Source organism: Chlorocebus sabaeus, chromosome 20 (genome assembly GCF_047675955.1).
Source record: "Chlorocebus sabaeus isolate Y175 chromosome 20, mChlSab1.0.hap1, whole genome shotgun sequence".
Lineage (NCBI taxonomy): Eukaryota > Metazoa > Chordata > Mammalia > Primates > Cercopithecidae > Chlorocebus > Chlorocebus sabaeus.
Window position 1 is genome coordinate 114,419,146 of NC_132923.1, and position 17,593 is coordinate 114,436,738.

Consider the following 17,593-nt stretch of genomic DNA (forward strand, 5'->3'; position numbering starts at 1 on the left):
GGGAGGATAATGGAGGAAATGATGGGGGAGGAGCTGTCCGGGGGTAAACTGTAAAGGGCTGTGCACATGTTCATTGTTAATATCACTTCATGTCCCAGGCTTCCCCTTTCTGGGCTCATCTCTTCTGCTTCCTTCCCATTCTGCGTCCCTGCTCTTTCCCTGTTCTCAGAAAATAATCTCATAATGAATTTTAAATGTGTTCATTATTTATTGATACCCCTCCCTCTGCTTCCAGCAGGGCTTGAAGCTGATGACAATAATAGGCCCAGGCAGGAGCCTGTCGCTTCTTCTCAATCCTGGAATCATGCCAAGTTAGGGCCGGAGAGGGGCTGAGGTCACTGGGCTCATCCTCCTCATTTTATATACGGGGAAACTGAGGCTCAGAAGGGAGAGCCATCATTTAATGAATATTTAGTGTTCGCCTCCATGGGCTAGGCACTGAAGAGAGAGCTCTTAGCAAATCAGCCATCGTCCCTGTCCCCATGGGGCCTCCCTTCTACGGGGGGGAGACCGGTATTAAACATGGAATGACATGAGGCTTCATTGCTTCTGTGATAAATGTCACAGAAAGAGTGACTGCTGGGGCCGACGCCTCATGGAAGTGGCAGATACAGGCCTGGAAGCCGCATCCCTGGCACTAGGATATCAGTCTCTCCCTGTGGCTGCCTCTCAGACACTGTGATGACCAGCAAGCACCAGGAGTTGGAGGACCCTCTTGACAACTGTACTTGGAGACGGAAATTCACTGGGCTTGTGGGTGTGGCTTGGTGGAAATTAAGTGTTAACTGCGGTGGGTGAACAGGAGGGAAAGAAAAGTTTGACAAAACCAAAAGGTCTCTGAGCTCAGTCAGCTATAGTCCCAAAAAGACCCAGGCTAGGGTGAGAGAAGAAGCAGCTTCTCCACAAAGGGAGAAATGAGTTAGTAGGTTGCAAGTTGAGGAGTTCTGAGCATTCCCAAAGCCGAGTGGCCCTGGGTCTCTAATTCTCTCTCTTTTTCTTTTTTTCCTTGAGATGGAGTCTTAGTCTATTGCTCAGACTGGAGTGCAGTGGTGTGATCTTGGCTCACTGGAGCCCCTGCCTCCCGAGTTCAAGCAATTCTCCTGCCTCAGCCTCCCATGTAGCTGGGACTATAGGTGCATGCCACCACACGCAGCTAATTTTTGTATTTTTTTAAGTAGAGACAGGGTTTCACCATGTTGGTCGGGCTGGTCTCAAACTCCTGACCTCAAGTGATCTGCCTGCCTCGGCCTCCCAAATTGTTGAGATTATAGGCGTGAGCCACTGTGCCCGGCCTCTGGGCGTCTAATTCTTAGGTGGCTAATGGCAATGAGAAAAGATGGATGTGAATTTGGAGTAGAAGCAGTGAGGCTAAGAACAGGAAGCAGCAGAGGTGGGTTAGGAACACGGACTTGGGCAGTTTGAATCCCAGCTCTGTGTCTTGCTAACTATGTGGCCTCAGGAATGTTTGCGGGCCTCGGTTTCCTCGTGTAGAAATGGGAGGCATGAACGCCTATCTCCTGGGGCTGTTTTGGGGGCCAGCGAGGTCACCCTGCCATGTCCAGGGCCAGCTGAGTGCCCAGCCCTTGGTGGACACCCACTGCAAACATGGGAACGGTATTACTTATATGAAGAGAAGATGGAATTCTTGGAACCCAGGAGCAAAGAAGCCAGGCCTGGATTAAGAGGAGGCCTGGACTTGGGGATCAGGAACTGAGGGGCCCACTAATGGGAGCCAGCTGGTCTCTGTACCCACAAAATTTTGGACTTGCCTCTCTGATTGAGAGTGGAAAATCCCTGATCTCTGCAAAGAGTAGAAAAAGAAACCTACACCCCTCACCTGCCTGTGGTTGGAAAGGGGTTCCTTGCAGCTTGGGGTGTCTTGTCCTGGCTCCTGCCCCATGTCCACCCCTCCTGGCCTGCCCCACTGAAAACTCTCCCCCCACCTCCTCTTGGCAAAGCAGACAAGCTGGCGTTTTCAAAGGCTTGCCTCCCCTGACGAAGAGAGAACAACAAGGAAATAATTATGGAAAATAAAAATGGCACAAAAATTGTCATTTCCAAAGTGCGGGTTTCTGATCTGACACTGTGACCTACATAAATGGTGTATTGATTTTTTAAACAAAAGAGAAATGAGAAGAAAGATGTATCACTTACGGCTTTGCCCGGCGGATGGCTCAGAGGTTGGTGGAGGAGAACAGTGGATGCCGTGGCCGTGGCCTTCACGCCATCCCCGCCAGGGGCACTGGACTCAGTGAACCGCCCGGGTTCCTCCGTCCCTGCCTGCTGCTCTCACTCTGTGTATTTCTGTATATGTATGTGTGTGTATATGTGTGCATGTATATGTGTGTATGTGTATGTATGTGTGTATACATCTGCATGTATATCTGTGTGTACATGTGCATGAGTGTCTATGTGTGTATGTGTGTCTCTGTGTGTGTCTGTGAATGTGTGTGGATGTGTGGATGTCTATGTGTGGATGTCTATGTGTGTGTGTCAATGTGTGTGCATGTATATGCATGTGTGTATTATGTGCATGTATATGCATATATGTGTATGTGTGTTTCTGTGTGTATGCATATATCTATGTGTTGCGTGAATACTGTATGCATGTATATGTGTGTGTATGTGTATATATGTGTATGTGTGTGTATGTGTATACATGTATGTATGTGTATATCTGTGTATATAGGTGTATTTATATGTGTATATGTGTGGATGCCTGTGCATGTGTCTGTGTATATATGTGTATATGTGTATGTGTATGCATATATGTGTGTATGTCTGTGCATGTGCCTATATATGTGTGTGTATGTATATACATATGTGTGTATGTCTGCATATGTGTGTAATTTGTATGTGTATATATGTGTTTGTGTGTATGTGTTTGTATGGTATGTGTGTATGCATATGTGTGTATGTCTGTACATGTGTCTTTATATGCATGTGTATATATGTATATATGTGTGTGTGCATGTGTGTGTGTGTCTTTCTCTCCCTCCTTCCCATCTTACACACTTTTCATGCTCCTGTCATGTGCCAGGTGTGTATGGAAGGGGCCCTCCCACATGATTCTTACAGTCTAGAGGGGAGGCAGACCTGTAAGTGACTAAGTGCACAAAAGCTAGTTGGTTGGCTGTGTGCATCAGATTCCCCTGCAAACCACCAACTCATTTACAGCCTGGTCTTCCCCAGACCTTTATAACACAGCCCGGAGTTGAGAAATCTGGTTTTGCTTGTTTTATTTTGTTTTAAGTAAGTCTTTAGGTTAATTTTATTCACCACCTGATTTGGGAACCTGGGCTCTAAGGAGTCATGAATTTGTGCCCAAATTTGTGGAGGTCACTGTGGGGACCCAAGGGGTAAATCGGAGAAGGCTTCGTGGAGGAGGTGATGTTTGTGTTGACTCCTGACAGCTGAGTGAATATTATCCAGGTGGATGGATGATTTGCAGGAGTGGGAGGGACTTCATGGGCAAAGGCAGGGAGTTGTGACACAGACCATTTCCCAAACAGAGGAACCAAAGTGAATGGAGGTGGTTGTAGAACTCAGCTTGAGCCACTGCTCTTCACAGCCCATGCCTCAGTTGGCTGGTGCTTCCATGACTCCGTGGGGCTTTGTGGAACCAAGCTGTGATCACAGCCAGGACAGGCAGGTTCTCCCAGGCTAGAGTGAGCCTTGAGTCTGACTGGGTGCTGAGAATTGGACCAGAAGTCTGCATAGGAAAGTTAGACTTTTGATCTTTTTGTACCTGAAACATCAAATTGTGGGCTTCCATCATCCTCCAAGGAGGACTATGGTGGTTGGGTCCAACCACCAACAACCTCACAGTCCAAACTTGATGGCTGGTGGGCAGCAGTGGCTTGAGATCTCCCGGGAGTCCCAGAGTCTGAGTTATTTGGGGCAAGTCAGACATCTGGGGGGCCAATTCTCTCTCTCTCTCTCCCCCTCAGGCCCATCTCAGAGCATGATTATGAATATTAAATGAGTTAATATGTGTAAAGTGCTTAGAGTAATGACTGGCATATACTAAGTGCTCCGTAAATGTTAGTTATTATGATTTTATTCATTCATTCATTTACTCTGCTTTTAGTTATTCACTTACCCACTTATGCATTCATTCATTCACACCAATTTCTTATTCATTCAGCACAAATTCATTGCACATCTTGTCTTTGTCTGTACTGGGCTTACCCAAGCCCAGTTCCCTCCCATGGTAAATGCTCCTGAAGTTCAGCACAGGCCCAGGAAGTCAAACTGATTCCCATTTACCTGTGAGCTTGGATACCTTTAATAATGGCAGTGCCTCTCCCACCAAAAAAAAAGTGAGAGTGGATGACCCCTTGGGGACCTCTGGCAGCATGTAACCACACTTAGAACATCTCTCTCCCACCAGGCCAAATGGTGCTGAGTCCCAACACTGGCAGCCAAGCTTTCCTGAGCACCAACCAGATACCTTGAGCCCAGAGCCCATGGACTACTATGGCTGATGCAAAGTCGAAGATCCGAAATTCAAGGAATCAGCAATGAGGAATCTGAGCCAGGCATATGTATTGATTTCATGATTTATTTATATATCTCCCCACCCCTTCCAATACTTGAAAAAAAAAAAAAAGAATGGCAGTACCAGAAGGTATTGGTTACGTGTCACAGGAACCACACAAGCAGTGACTCCTAAAGAAGTTCAGAGGAAGGGGAGAACCCATGTGGTGGGGTGGAGTGGGTTGGGGGTGGGTGGGCCAGGGTGGGCTCCCTGGAGGAGGAGTCCATCCGGCGGAGAGAATGGTCTAGGCAAGGATGCAGACTGGCCGGTAAGGTGGGTCCATGCAGGAAGCTGAGGGAGGTGGATGGCTTGAGCCCATCTGCCTGCCCTAGTCGGGGAAGAGCAGGAAGCCGGAGAAGACGCTGTCGGAGCCCTGGATGCCCACCATGTCGTTGTAGTCATTGACACCCAGCCACACCTCCTCGCCCACCTGCAACCTCAGCAGCACACCGCCCGAGTTAACCTGATTGGCTTGGGACGTGTGGCCACAGAAAGTAACCACCTTGACACTGCCGCGGTACAGCAGCACGCACAGGTTGGCTGTATGCGACGCGTGGTAGACAAAGTAGTAGAGGCCGGGGACTTTGCAGGTGAACTTGCCAGTGCTCGTGTCATAATCTCCCTGCGGGTTGGTGAGGACCGCATTGAATCTGATCAGGCTGTTGGGTGCAGGGGGCTGGTGGGTCTGCCGAGTGACTGTGAACACTGACTGGTACTTCTGCTTGTATCTGCCCTCCTCGCCTGGCTCTCCAGGGATGCCCATGGGGCCGGGCACCCCTGGCATCCCAGGGGGTCCCATGGGGCCATTTTTCCCAGGATGGCCAGGTGTGCCGGGTTCTCCCTTCTGCCCTTTGGGTCCTCGGGTCCCGGGAATGGCTGGGATTCCTGGAGATGGAGAAGGCAGAGAGAAAGGGTAGGGTGGGGGACAGGGAGGAGGGACCCTGAGGGTGTCTTCCAGGGGACACAGCGCTGGCGTTTGGTCTCTAGAATCTCATTCCCATAGATGGGCTGTCTCCCTAGGAGCCGGGTGCAGGGAGTCAGGCTTTGGCTGGAGGGAGAGAGAGAGTCTGGTTCAAGTCCTGCTTCTCCACCAACCCGCCCTCTGACCTTGTCTAAGGCACTTCCCTGTCTCTTGGCCTCAGTTTCCACATTTGTGATGGAGCAAGTAGGGAGCTCAGAGCTGGGTGGGATCTCAGTTGCCATGAGTGTCAGCCCACGGACAGATGGCATGTGGCCACAGCTATCTTGTTTGGCCTGCACAATGTTTTTTAAAATTTTTAATTGGAGCCCAACATGAACAAATTCAGAACTCATTTGAAATTGAAATTCTCAGAGCTCCTTGACAAAAAATCAGAAGGTTGGTCAGAGGCAGCTTAAGTTTCAGGTTCTGTCCACTTGCATCAGCCCCTTCAAGGCCTTTTGCCTGATTTTGTATTTCTAATTTTTTTCAACTTCTTTATTTTGAAATAATTATAGAGACAAAGAAAGTTGAAAAAAAAAAAAAAAAACCAAAAGAACAGGGACTCTTCACCCAGTTTTCCCCAATGCCACAACTTGCATAACTGAAGTATAATGTCAAAACCAGGAAGCTGACAGAGCTTATCTAGACCTCACCAGTTTTATATACACTTTGTGTGTGTGTGTGTGTGTGGTTCCAATATAATTTTGTCACGTGTAAATTTTTGTGACCACTCTCACCTCTGCAATCAAGCGTATCTGTCAGTTTGTATTATTTTTCACAAAGAGGACCCTCAACATTTTATAAGCTTCAGAGTCCCACAAAACCTATATCCACTCCTGAGATGGACTCCCCAGGTTAGCACATGGGAACCACTGGATGGAGCCAAATCGAAGCCGCCCCACTACAGGGCCTGCTCTCTCCAGCTCACCCCAGCCCCACTCAGCCCATGTCAGCCCCCATAACAGCTGGCCTGGTTCGACTTCCCTCATGTTACCGATGAGGAAGCCGAGTCAGAGACTTGCCCAAGGCCATGCAGCCAGTTTGAGGTGCAGTCAGGTCTCTAACTCAAGTCTAGAGAATCCCAGGGTCTTACTCTGTTCCAGCCCTGATGATCTGAGCCTCTGTGAGATTCTTCTCCCCTTATCTAAATCATACCCATCTTTAAAGGTCTGACGCCAGTTTCCTCTTCCAGGAAGCCCTCCTTGACCATCCCCATCAGCCCTCATGTTTCCTTCCCTCCTCTGACTTCCATCGGGCTGGGTGTCTGTGCAGACCCATTTATGACAGATCCTCCATGACTTACGAACTTGTTAGGCCTCAGCATTAGGAGTGTGGGGTCAGGACCCAGCCGACCTGGCCTTCCCACCTGTGACCCTGGGAGGGTGACCTCCCTCCCTGAGCCTGTGTTTGCTCAGTTAAGATACGGGCCTAATAGGAGAGGGAGTCCCTGAAAGGGTGGAGTGAGAGAAGGCACAGTGCCAGGCACACCGTAGGAGGCGTGCTCTGGAGTGTCTGGTCCTCGTGATGGCTCCAGGGATGCTGAGCAGAGCAGCGTCTCATCCTTCGTGATGTCTTCAAACCACCAACTGAGAGGGGGCCAGGAAACAGCAATAGAGAGGGGGCTTGAGAGGCAGCCGAGGGCAGTGGTGGAGAATGTGGACTTGGGAGCTGGACAGGATCCCACTGTGTGACTTTGGACAAGTTGCTCAATCTCTCTGAACCCCAGCTTTGACATTTGCAAAACGAGGGTCAATCACTTCTTCAAGGGATTGTGGCCTCGGTTTTATCATTCCTAAAACTGAGACCACACCTGGGACTTGGGGGCTCAACCGCTGATGGCCATCAGCTACCCTGGGCAGGGAGATGGCCAGAGGCAGCTGTGAAGTACAAGCTCCTGGAAAATGGCAGACCTGGAGACCTCACTGAGCTCACCCTAAGCTCACCCTAAATTGGAGAATTCCTTCTGGAAAGTTGGTGTCATTCCATCTGTCCAGGAGGGGAGATGATGGTGGGACCACTCCTAAGGACATTCCTCTCAGCTGGCCTCCCTCCCTTCCACCGCGTCTGTCACCCCATCACCTCTGCTCGGTGTCACCCAAGGCCGGCTCCAGGCATGCCCAGCGTCCCATATGTGCCCAGCTCACTCACAGACAAGGCACTCACACTCCCCAGGGCTCCAGCCCCAGCCCCAGTCACCCATTCATAGCCTCAGCCCCCTTCTCTTATGCCAAGGATTGACTGTGGACCTCCAACAGAGGTTTCTCTGGCTGCAATTCCGACCTCTCGCTCCCCACCCCTCCGGAATCCTAAGGAGGGAGGTGAGCACAGATCTCTGATAAAACCAATGATTCAATAGCCTACACCTGTATAGACTTCCCAGGTGCTCAGGGCTGTTTTAGATTTAAGTTAACTTAATCCTCACAGCAACCCTATGAGGCAGGTGCTACCATCTCCTCGTTTTACAGAAGAGGAAACTGAGGCACTGCGAGGTTAAGTAACTTGTGCGGGTTCAGATAGACGGAATCAGTGGGGCTGGGATTTGAACCCTGGCATTGGATATGTTCACTGTGTGGGCCCCAGCTTCCCCAGGTGCCCATGTTGCAGGGCAAGAAGACTTTCCCTGCACTGTGTCCTGTGAGCCTCCTGGCCACCTTTGGGGCAGGCACTCATTCCCTCCCTATAATTGGGTGAGGAAGAGGAGGAGCATGGAGGTGCACCGGGCCCAAGGTCACCTCTGGGGAGGCCTGAAGCCTGGGCTCTGAGATAGAGGAGCCAGACCCACCGTGAGAGTCCGACTCTGCCCTGGGGCAGACGTAGCAGCAAGGGAATCCACTTCCTGCTGTCCCCCGCCCCCTGGTCAGCCCCAGACAGACACTCTGATCCCTGCCCCAGACCCAAACCCCTAAACCAGGCCAGCAGACTCACCTGGCTCCCCCTTAGGCCCTGGAAGTCCATCGTGCCCATCCTTCCCTGGTGCCCCGGGCAGGCCGGGCATCCCTGGGATCCCGTAGCAGCCTGTGTTGGCTTGGCCCCTGAGGGGCAGCAGCAGCAGGAGCAGCAGCAGCTTCAGCCCAAGGTGGGGCAGGGAGCTGGGCCCCACGTCCATCCCGGAGAAGGAACTGGGAGGGAGAGAGCTGAGCTGTCCCCGCCAGCCCCTCACCTGCCCCCAACCTTCTCATTCCCCAGGACCCGTCCTCCTCAACCCTCAGGAGCTCGCTTTCCTGCCTCCCCCAGGAGCCTCACCATGGATGGATGGTGGGGCCTCTTCTTCAGCCCAGGCCCCAGGGCCCAGGCTTCCTTCCCCTCACACACCAAGTTGCCCCTGGCACCACGTTTCAGGAAGGTGGCAGAAGGTGGGGGAAACGGCCATCTGCCCATACCTGGGCAGGGGTCCGGGCCTCACCTGTGGGTGGGCGGTTTCTGGCCTGGTCACAGAGATGTCCTCAGATGTGCTTCCCCTCTCCCAGACAAGAGGACACGGTGTCAGAGTGGTCAGAGCAAGGATTGCCCAAAGCAGGGCTGGGCCCCCTCCCCTTCTCGTGCCCTCCCCTAATCCCACATCCCCTTTCCCAGAATTTTCCCTGACTTGACACTTTCTTTTGGGTGCTGAGCCAGACTGACCACAGCAATACCCCTGCCCACATCCCCCACCGGCAGTCAGTGTCCGAAATGAGGAACTGTCCCCTGCCCCAGCATCTGGCTGAGGGCATGTGTGTGTGTGTGTGTGTGTGTGTGTGTGTAAATACAAGCCCCCAGGGCACAGACGTCCCCTAGTGTCAGGTTCATCCCATCTAATGACCAATGTTAGCATTTGCTGTGCCTGAGACTCAGTTTTCCCAGAATCCCTAGGAGGAAGTTATTATCCCCCTTTACAGATGAGGAAACTGAGGCTCAGGAGGACATACGCCATTGCCCAAAGTCACACACTCAGTGGTCTCTTGGGGCCCAAAGCCTTGCTCTGACCCCTCTGCTCAGCTGCCCCCAGAAACAAGCCTCACATGAACTTGCCAAGTTGCAAGCCTTGTTCTAGAAACTTCCATGTGCCGCATCCCAGTGGCCACACTTGGAGGTGGAGCCCCAGGATGGACGCTTTGGCGGCAGGCAGCTGTTATGGTGCACGGGCTGCCCCAGCGACAGAGTCAGGACCCTGGCTTCTCCTTCCCCTTCCAGCCCTGCCACTCCATGGACCAGATGCCTTCAGCAGATCACAGGTCCCTCTGGCCTCCCTTCTGTCTACTGCGGGGGCCTCGGCTTTCAGTATTGGTGCCTCTTCCATTGCTGGGGGCTCCTGGTCTTCCCTGATGGTTCCATCTTCCCTGCTAGCACCACCCTCCTCGCCTGCATCCTTGGCATGCCCTGCCTCTGGGCTTGGAGCCCACCATGGCTGGTGAGGGGCTCCCCATCAGGACCAGGACAGCAGAGGTGAGAGGCCCTCTCCCCTCTCCCTCTTCTCCTCACGTGAGATTCTAGGGATGAAGGGGCTGTCAGGCAGTAGCAGGGCTTCAGCCTCCACCCCATACCTGCCACCTGTGTCCATTGGTTCCCCCTCCGTAACATGGGGGCTTCTGACAGCTCCAGGCCAGTGGTTGGGATTCGGTGCACAACACACGTGCGATGCCTTGTCCCATGCCAGGCATGGGCAGGTCTTCAGAGCTCTGCCCCTGCCTCGCTGAGGAACCCTCAAGGTCTCAGTCTCCCCTTCTGTGTCTCCACCCTGTGCTGTGGGGCTGCAGAGAGTGTGGGGTGAGTTAAGGGGCATGAACGCACTTGGCCTTAGGAGTCCCTGGTGGGTGGAAGCCTGGGATGAGAATAATAATGCATGTGATGGACACATGCATTAAGGGGCTGGGGGCCACCCAGCCTGACGGCACTGGGCGCCTGTCTTCCCTCTTCACCTCCTCTGCGCCTGGGTCTGGCTTGTCCAGCAGGTGGCAGCCTCGGCCCACACTCGGCCCTCCCGTGCCCCGCCCACTTGGCTCCGCTCTGGGCTGCTCCAGTTCATTCCCCTCCTGGAGGGGCCAGAGATTTTGCATCGGTGTAGTGGGTGGATGGTGGGGTATGGGTAGGACTTAGGGTAAGGGGGTGGCCGGGCACTCCCTGCACATCCCATTTATCTAGTTTGGCCTCTACTGCCGCTGATGGGGCCTCCACCCCTGGCATTTTCTTTGCATGCCCTAACCCTGTGGGGTCAGGCAGCCGTGGTTCAGCCCCAGGGCCCTTCCCCTTTCTGGCTGTGTGTCCTTGGGTGGATGTCCGCTGTCTCTGAGCCTCAGTGTCCACCTCGATTTTGCTGGGATTAAATACATCAATGGCCGTGCAATGCCCAGCACATAGGTGCCTGAAGACCTGTCTCTTTTCCTGGCACTAGTTAAACAGTGTGTGTTCTGAGTGGGCGAGGCGGGGGGAGAGCAGGGCCGAGCCGACTCCGGACAGGAGCTGAGGGGCTACCCTGAGGCTGTGGATGGAGGGTTCGCCCTCTCCCTGGGCCCTCCTCACTTCTTCCCGACCCCCAAAGGCTGTTGGCAGAGCAGGGACAGTCCCAGGAGAAGGTCTTGTATTTTAGAGGTGGATACTCAGGTTGTGCACTCGAGGACCGCGAGGCCATTTGTGTGTCAAGTGGTGGATGGGAGGGACAGCCCTGTATTTATGAGGCTGGCCCTGTGAGAGTTTGAGCGTGTGTGTAGGGAGGTCCGTGTGGGAAAGAACGCAGGCGTTCTGAAGCTCATGCACACTGGAGTGAGGAGGATGTGTGTGCCTGGGTGTCAGGAGTGTGTCTGGGACACCTGCGGAAGACAGAGAGAACATGAGATAGTTCATGGATGTTACTTGTATGTCTGAGGCAGGGGCTGTGTGCTATGATGGCTCGTGCCTCCCTGAGTGTGTCTGTGGGTGTGAAGGCGTAACTGGTGTGTGTGTGTATGTGTGTGTGCAGCACAAAGATAAACCGAGCTTCCTTTGAGAAACTGCATAGGGCATTGGACATTTTCAGATCTGAACTCCTGGCCTCCTTATTTCTCCCTCGTTCGAGGGACAGGATGGGATTTGCTGCTTTGTAGTAGCTTCCAGAGAGACAAGTAGGGGCCTGGAATGCACTGTGAGCATTTAAGACTCTCCCAGCCCCCAGCCCAGGCGGAATGTCCAGCAGGCAGCAGAGGCAGCAGCCCCAGTCTCCACACCTGCCAGGTGGAAGCCCAGGGCTGGACTCAGGAAACCTAGCTTCAGGAAGCACTGCTGAGTGCCCTTGGGCCAATTGCTTCCCCTTTCTGATTCCTGCCCCTGCCTTCCCAATACAGGGTTGGAAAAGCACCTGTGTGATGCGTCAAGTGCTTCATAGAAGCCGGGGAGGCTGGTGAGGGTAGTGGTTAAACACAGGCTTGCGCATCAGTAAGACTTGGGTTCAAATCTCAGCTCCTTCCCACCCCCCAACCTTTTTTTTTTTTTTTGAGAGATGGAGTCTTGCTCTGTCACCCAGGCTGGAGTGCAGTGGCACGATCTCAGATCACTGTAACTTCTGCCTCCCTGATTCAAGCGATTCTCCTGCCTCAGCTTCCCAAGTAGCTGTGCCACTACAGGTGTGTGCCACCACGCCCAGCTAATCTTTGTATTTTTAGTAGAGACGGGGTTTCACTACATGTTGGCCAGCCTGGTCTTGAACTCCTGACCTCCAGTGATCTGCCTGCCTTGGCCTCCCAAAGTGTTGGGATTACAGGCGTGAGCCATCGTGACTGGCCCCCAGATCCTCCCCTTAGATGCTGATTTGCTGATGGATGCCTACTCCTTGCAGCCTCAGTTTCATCATCTGTAATGTAGGGCCATCATACCATACCCAGAGCTTGATCATAAAGATTAAATAAAATATAATAATAGCAAAACTTCCATAGTCCTTATTATAAACCGAGCACTGCTCTACAATTTTCATGTATTAAGTTATTTAATCCTCCCAATGACCCTTTGAGGTAGGCGCTATCATCAGTCCCACTTTCCTCAGATAAGGAAACTGAGATTTCAGAGCTTGTTAACATGCACATGATTAGACATCTAATAAGTGGTGGCATCAGGGTTCAAACCTGGGTAGATGAGGCTGCTAGGACCTGCTAAACACATTGTGTGAAATACTAAGAATGGGCTGGGCGTGGTGGCACACACCTCTAATCCTAGCACTTTGGGAGGCCGAGGCTGGCAGATCACTTGAGGTCAGGAGTTCGAGACCAGCCTGGCCAACATGGTGAAACCCCTTCTCTACTAAAAATACAGAAAATTCACCGGGCATGGTGGCAGGTGCCTGTAATCCCAGTTACTTGGGAGGCTGGGGCAGGAGAGTCGCTTGAACCAGGGAGGCGGAGGTTGCAGTGACCAAAGATCATGCCATTGCACTCCAGCCTGGGTGACAAGAGCGAAACTCCATCTCAAATAATAATAATAATAATAATAATAATAATAATAATAATGACAGGCCTGCTTCTTAAGCACTGGATCGTTATCATTCTTAGGCCTCCCTCTCAATGCCCCAAGTAGCAACTGAAGCTCAAGTTCGGCAGACACAGACACAGATGTTTATTCCAGGAAGAGTTCTAAGAAACGAACTGTCTTAGAGCATTGTGTCACGGGGGCAGCCAGTCCTGGGGCTCTCGGAGCCAGCCCCCTCCCTTCAGCAGCTGAAACAACAGCGCCCCCATTTTACAAAGCAGAGCATGGAAGCCAGAGAGGTGGGTGGGGGAGGCGTCCTTCCCGGGCTCAGGTGGACGGGAAGATGAGGAAGCCGCTGAAGACGCTGTCAGCCTCAAGACCATGGTAAATGTTACCCTTTCTGGGGTCTTTTTCAACCCAGACCTGGTCACCCCCGCTGCAGCTGAAGCACCATGCCCCCTGACACCACCTGGAAGAGCCCCTTGTTGGTGGTGTCACAGAAGCCCAGGGAGCGTCTGACCTGGCCCCTTGAGGAGGAGACAATGGACAGGCAGATTTCCCGCTCAGACACCACCTGGAAGGTGAAGTAGTAGTAGCCGGGTACAGTACAGACGAATCGGCCTGAGTGGTTCTGGTACGGCTCTTCCTGGTTGGTGATGACCGTGTCGAAGATGACCACATTGCCCCCCATCGGTGGGTTCCGCCGAATGGCCGAGAAGGCTGGCCGCGGCTGGTCCTTGATGTTTCCTGGGTTGCCCTTGATACCTTTAATTCCTGGGATGCCACGGTCCCCGAGGGGGCCACTGGGCCCTGGGTAGCCCACCTTGCCGGGGTTTCCAGAGGGCCCAGGTTCCCCCTGGTCTCCTTTAAGGCCTTGGATGCCTGTCCTGATGCCAGGGGCCCCTGTGAGGAGAAATACCAGATTGGGAGTCAGAATCCAATGCCTACCAGTTCTCAGGGAGAGAGCTGGACCCCCTGAGTCTATGGGATAAAGGGCAAGGAAGCACCTGGGCCTTCAGGACATCGATTGTGACTAGCTGTGTGACTTTGGGCAAGCGTCTCAACCTCTCTGAGCCTCCGCTTCATCTGTAAAGTGGCGAGAAGTGTGAACAGGCACTTGGGAAAATGTCAGGTTCTGGGAAATGCATGGCACTCTGGCTGCTCTGCTGTGCTCCTGCCCAAGGCTAAGGACTCCATACCCCTCTGGGGGGCACTGACCTTGACTTCTTCAGGTTCGGGGACCACATGTAGGATGCCCGGATGCAAATTATTGCAAATGTCTATGTGATCCTTCTGGTCTGCTCTGGACTAGGAGGCCTCGGGGGATTCCATGAGACTCCCTTTCCACTTTGGTCAGGACCTCCTCCCTTTTCCATCACCCCCGGCCTTTCTTCTAGAATTCAAGAGTTTCTGAAGCCTAGAGATGCTGGGGAGGGGGAAGCAGGGACCGTGTTGGGGGTGCTGGAAGGAAGCGAAGGGTCAGTTGCAGTTATTTGATCCCTCTCTCTGTGCCAGGCAGTTATTTCTCCATTTTACAGATGAGGCCACATAGGCTCAAAGAGGGCCAATAATTTGCTTGAGGTCACACAGCAAGGCAGTGGCTCCTGAGTCTAAACTCTGGGTCCTCGTTTTTCTGTTAAGAGAACCGTGAGCAAGCACTCAGCATTGCTGCCAAAACTTTCACATTCACTGCTCAAAGGGAGCAAAGGGAGTCATTCTCCAGAGGTGGAAGGTGAAGCCGAAGAAAGAGGACCCAGGCAGTAAAGGGGGAGTGGAGAGGCCTAACGACATGGCCTAGGGAGAAGGCTAGGCCTCCCTTAGGCCCTGGGGCCAAGTGCAAACTGGAGAGGATTCATGGGGCATTGGGGGCAGACGGGCTCCTGATTCTCAGTGCCACCCCAAGCCTTCGCTCTGGAGGCCAGGCCAGGCCAATGTCCAAGGGGCTAGGTCCTGAGGGAGAGTGCTTACCAGGCTCCCCTTGCTCCCCCTTGAGGCCTGGCCGCCCTGGTCTGCCGGGTCTTCCTGCCACCCCGTTCTTCCCGTCTGGTGCTCGGCACACATTCTGGGTCACAATAGAGGCCAGCGATATGGCCAGCACACAGACCACCAGCCATCCCTGGGGGCCTTCCATGTTGTCCCTGTGGAGACACGGGAGGGCCTGGACAGGCTGGACATCACACTCACACCCATCTCACACCCTTGAGTCCCATGCACACAATGATATATGCACAGCCCTCCCCCAGTGCACATGCACCCTCCGGGGCTCTCAATGTCCACTCCCAATCCAGCGCCAGGGACCCCACACATATACACAGAACCACAAACTCACACACATCCACACATGTAACCAAGCACACCCACGTCATCACACACTCACACAAACACAGTCTCTCCACATGCACCTACAAAACACAGTAGGCAAACTCGGAAATCCACTAAACCCCCCTAGACACACAACTGATACCCAAATAGACTCTGTCCCTCACTCACACGGACACACCATTCATACACTCCCACAGGTGATCGATTTCATTGAACAAATGTGTATTGAGCTCCTGCTCCTTGTTTAATTAACACCGGCTCACCCAGATGGTGGAGCTGTGCATACGCACAGGAATTCACAAACGCTCAACACCACACCTGCTCACTCTTCTGTATGCTCCGCGCCTTTCAGTATCCACCTGAGCACGGGAGGCTGGCTGCCCCCACAGTCCCCTCTGCTGGGTCCCACTGCCAGCTCTAGCACCCCAGGCTTTTCCTTCTTTGTGTTGGGGGGCCAGGACCCAGGATCCCTGATCTTACCCTTCAGTTGCTGGGTCTAACTCATCGCCTTTCACCCTCCCTCAAGCCCCGGCTCAAGGAGTTAAGTTCCCTCCACTCACCCATTCTGGGTTCCTGATCAGCGCTGCACTCCCATCCCTATCCTAGAATCAGCCACAGTTATTTCCCTCCCTCCCTGCCTCAGTTGCCCAGCCTACTGGGCCAGCTCCCCTGGGTCCCGGAACTCTGCAGCCCCCTCCCTCTGGGACTCTGGCCTCACCTGCCTCCCGTTGTCAACTCCAACTGGATGCTCCTGCCCTCTGCCCAGGGACCTTGTGGGCTGCCCAGCAGGAGTGGCGCCAGGCTGTGGCCAAGTTTCACATCCCTTCCCACTTCCCCTTCTCCAGACCTGCCCCCCTGAACTTCCCCAGGGTCCAGAAGCTCACCAGGGACATTTTGAGCAGACTTCAGCAAGACATTGGATGTCCTGCCCCAGCAACAGCTGGTGTGGGGGTGGGGGCAGTGAGGCCAGTGCCTGTGAGGACATGGGGTGGAGGCCGTGCAGGATGAGGCTCTGAGAACCAGAGAAGCACAGAACACTAGAGCGGAAGGAATCTTTAAAAAAATCTGTCCCTTGTAGGACTTTTCATGATTATGAAAGTGACACGCAATTCATTGCCAAAAGCTTGGAAAATACAAAGAAGAAAGAATAGTGCATTGGTGAGAAGGAAGCACGGCAATCTGTTTCTAGACTTGCTGCTTCCTAGTTGCATGTCTTTGGGAAATTACTTGACGTCCTGGGCCCTCAGTGTTACCTGTACATTGGGAACAAGGTTCTATGTCATCTGATTATTGTAACATTTTAATGACCTACACATACAAAACACTTGGCACATGGTGAACACTTAACCACTAACTTTTGCCAACATTTTAAAAAACAACAAGTCTGGATGGTTTGGCTTGCGCCTGTAATCCCAGCATTTTGGGAGGCCAAGGCAGGCAGATCACTTGAGGTCAGTAGATCGAGACCAGCTGGCCAACATGGTGAAACTCCATCTCTACTAAAAATTAAAAAAAAAACCAGATGTGGTAGCATGCACCTGTGTAATCCCAGCTATTAGGGAGGCTGAGCTGGGAGGATTGCTTGAGCCCAGGAGGTTGAGGCTGCAGTGAGCTTTGATCTTACCACTGCATTCCTGCCTGAGAGACAGAGCAAGATCCTATCTCAAAAAAAAAAAAAAAAAAAAAAAGAGAGATGGCAATGGCAGGCCATCTGGAATGGCTGCTGTCATCACACTGGCTGCGGTAGGGAGGCACGGCCAGGGCTGTATGCTCCATGTAGCCAGTGGGAGCTGGGGACAGTAGGAACCCCACCCTCCTGGGCACCGCTGCAGCTGCCAAACCACTGCTGAAGACCCAGGCCTCCTGCTCCACGGACCAGGCGGGGGCCCCCACCACCCCCCATGCAGCTACAGCTGCCTAAACTGTAGCTGTGGACCCAGGCATCCCTGCACTCCTGGGGGCCCACGAAGGCCCCCCACCAACCCTTGCAGGCTCAGAAGTGCCTGCTCCCACTGCCTGGCATCTCCCTGCTCTTGGCGCCCACTCTGATCTTGGAGCAAAGCTGGTGCTGAGCCTGGGTGCTGTCGCAGCCTGGCTGGGTGTGTGCATGCTCTGGGAGGTGCTAACACACTAGCCCCCTGCTGCCTTGGCCCCCTCCGGACTTTGGGCACTGACTAGCATGGAAGGAAAGCCAAGGGGAAACTGAGAGCAGCTCAGTGCTGACCTGCAGGTGCCCCTTGGCATGAACAGCCTGGGCACCATGAACAGTAGCAGGAGACAGACAGGCTCCTGGGGGAAGGGGATGGGTCCCTGGTGAGGCCAGGGAGGGCCTGAAGGCTGGGAGCCAGGCTGCCAGTCCCACA

At 53.3% G+C, this 17,593-nt stretch overlaps 2 protein-coding genes across 5 annotated transcripts; both read right to left on the reverse strand.

Annotated features, from left to right (window-relative positions):
- Nucleotides 1-4,546: 4,546 nt before the first annotated feature.
- C1QC (complement C1q C chain) lies at nt 4,547-9,032 on the reverse strand. Of its 4 annotated transcripts, none has more exons than XM_007980108.3 (3): nt 8,905-9,032; nt 8,427-8,620; nt 4,547-5,425 (listed from the first exon to the last, which is right to left on the reverse strand). In XM_007980108.3, exons 2-3 carry the CDS (start codon nt 8,605-8,607, stop codon nt 4,869-4,871), a joined length of 738 nt encoding a protein of 245 aa, XP_007978299.1. In that variant the 5' UTR covers nt 8,608-8,620; nt 8,905-9,032; the 3' UTR covers nt 4,547-4,868. The 4 variants fall into 4 exon arrangements, with proteins under 4 accessions (XP_007978299.1, XP_007978298.2, XP_037858365.1 ...); XM_007980107.3 differs by having other exon boundaries at nt 8,882-8,998; XM_038002437.2 differs by having other exon boundaries at nt 8,745-8,987.
- A 3,999-nt stretch (nt 9,033-13,031) lies between these two features.
- C1QA (complement C1q A chain) lies at nt 13,032-16,044 on the reverse strand. Its single transcript, XM_007980109.3, has 3 exons — nt 15,949-16,044; nt 14,877-15,046; nt 13,032-13,811 (listed from the first exon to the last, which is right to left on the reverse strand). The coding sequence occupies exons 2-3, from the start codon at nt 15,037-15,039 to the stop codon at nt 13,336-13,338; spliced, it is 639 nt and encodes a 212-aa protein (XP_007978300.2). The 5' UTR covers nt 15,040-15,046; nt 15,949-16,044; the 3' UTR covers nt 13,032-13,335.
- Between the last annotated feature and the right edge of the window lie 1,549 nt (nt 16,045-17,593).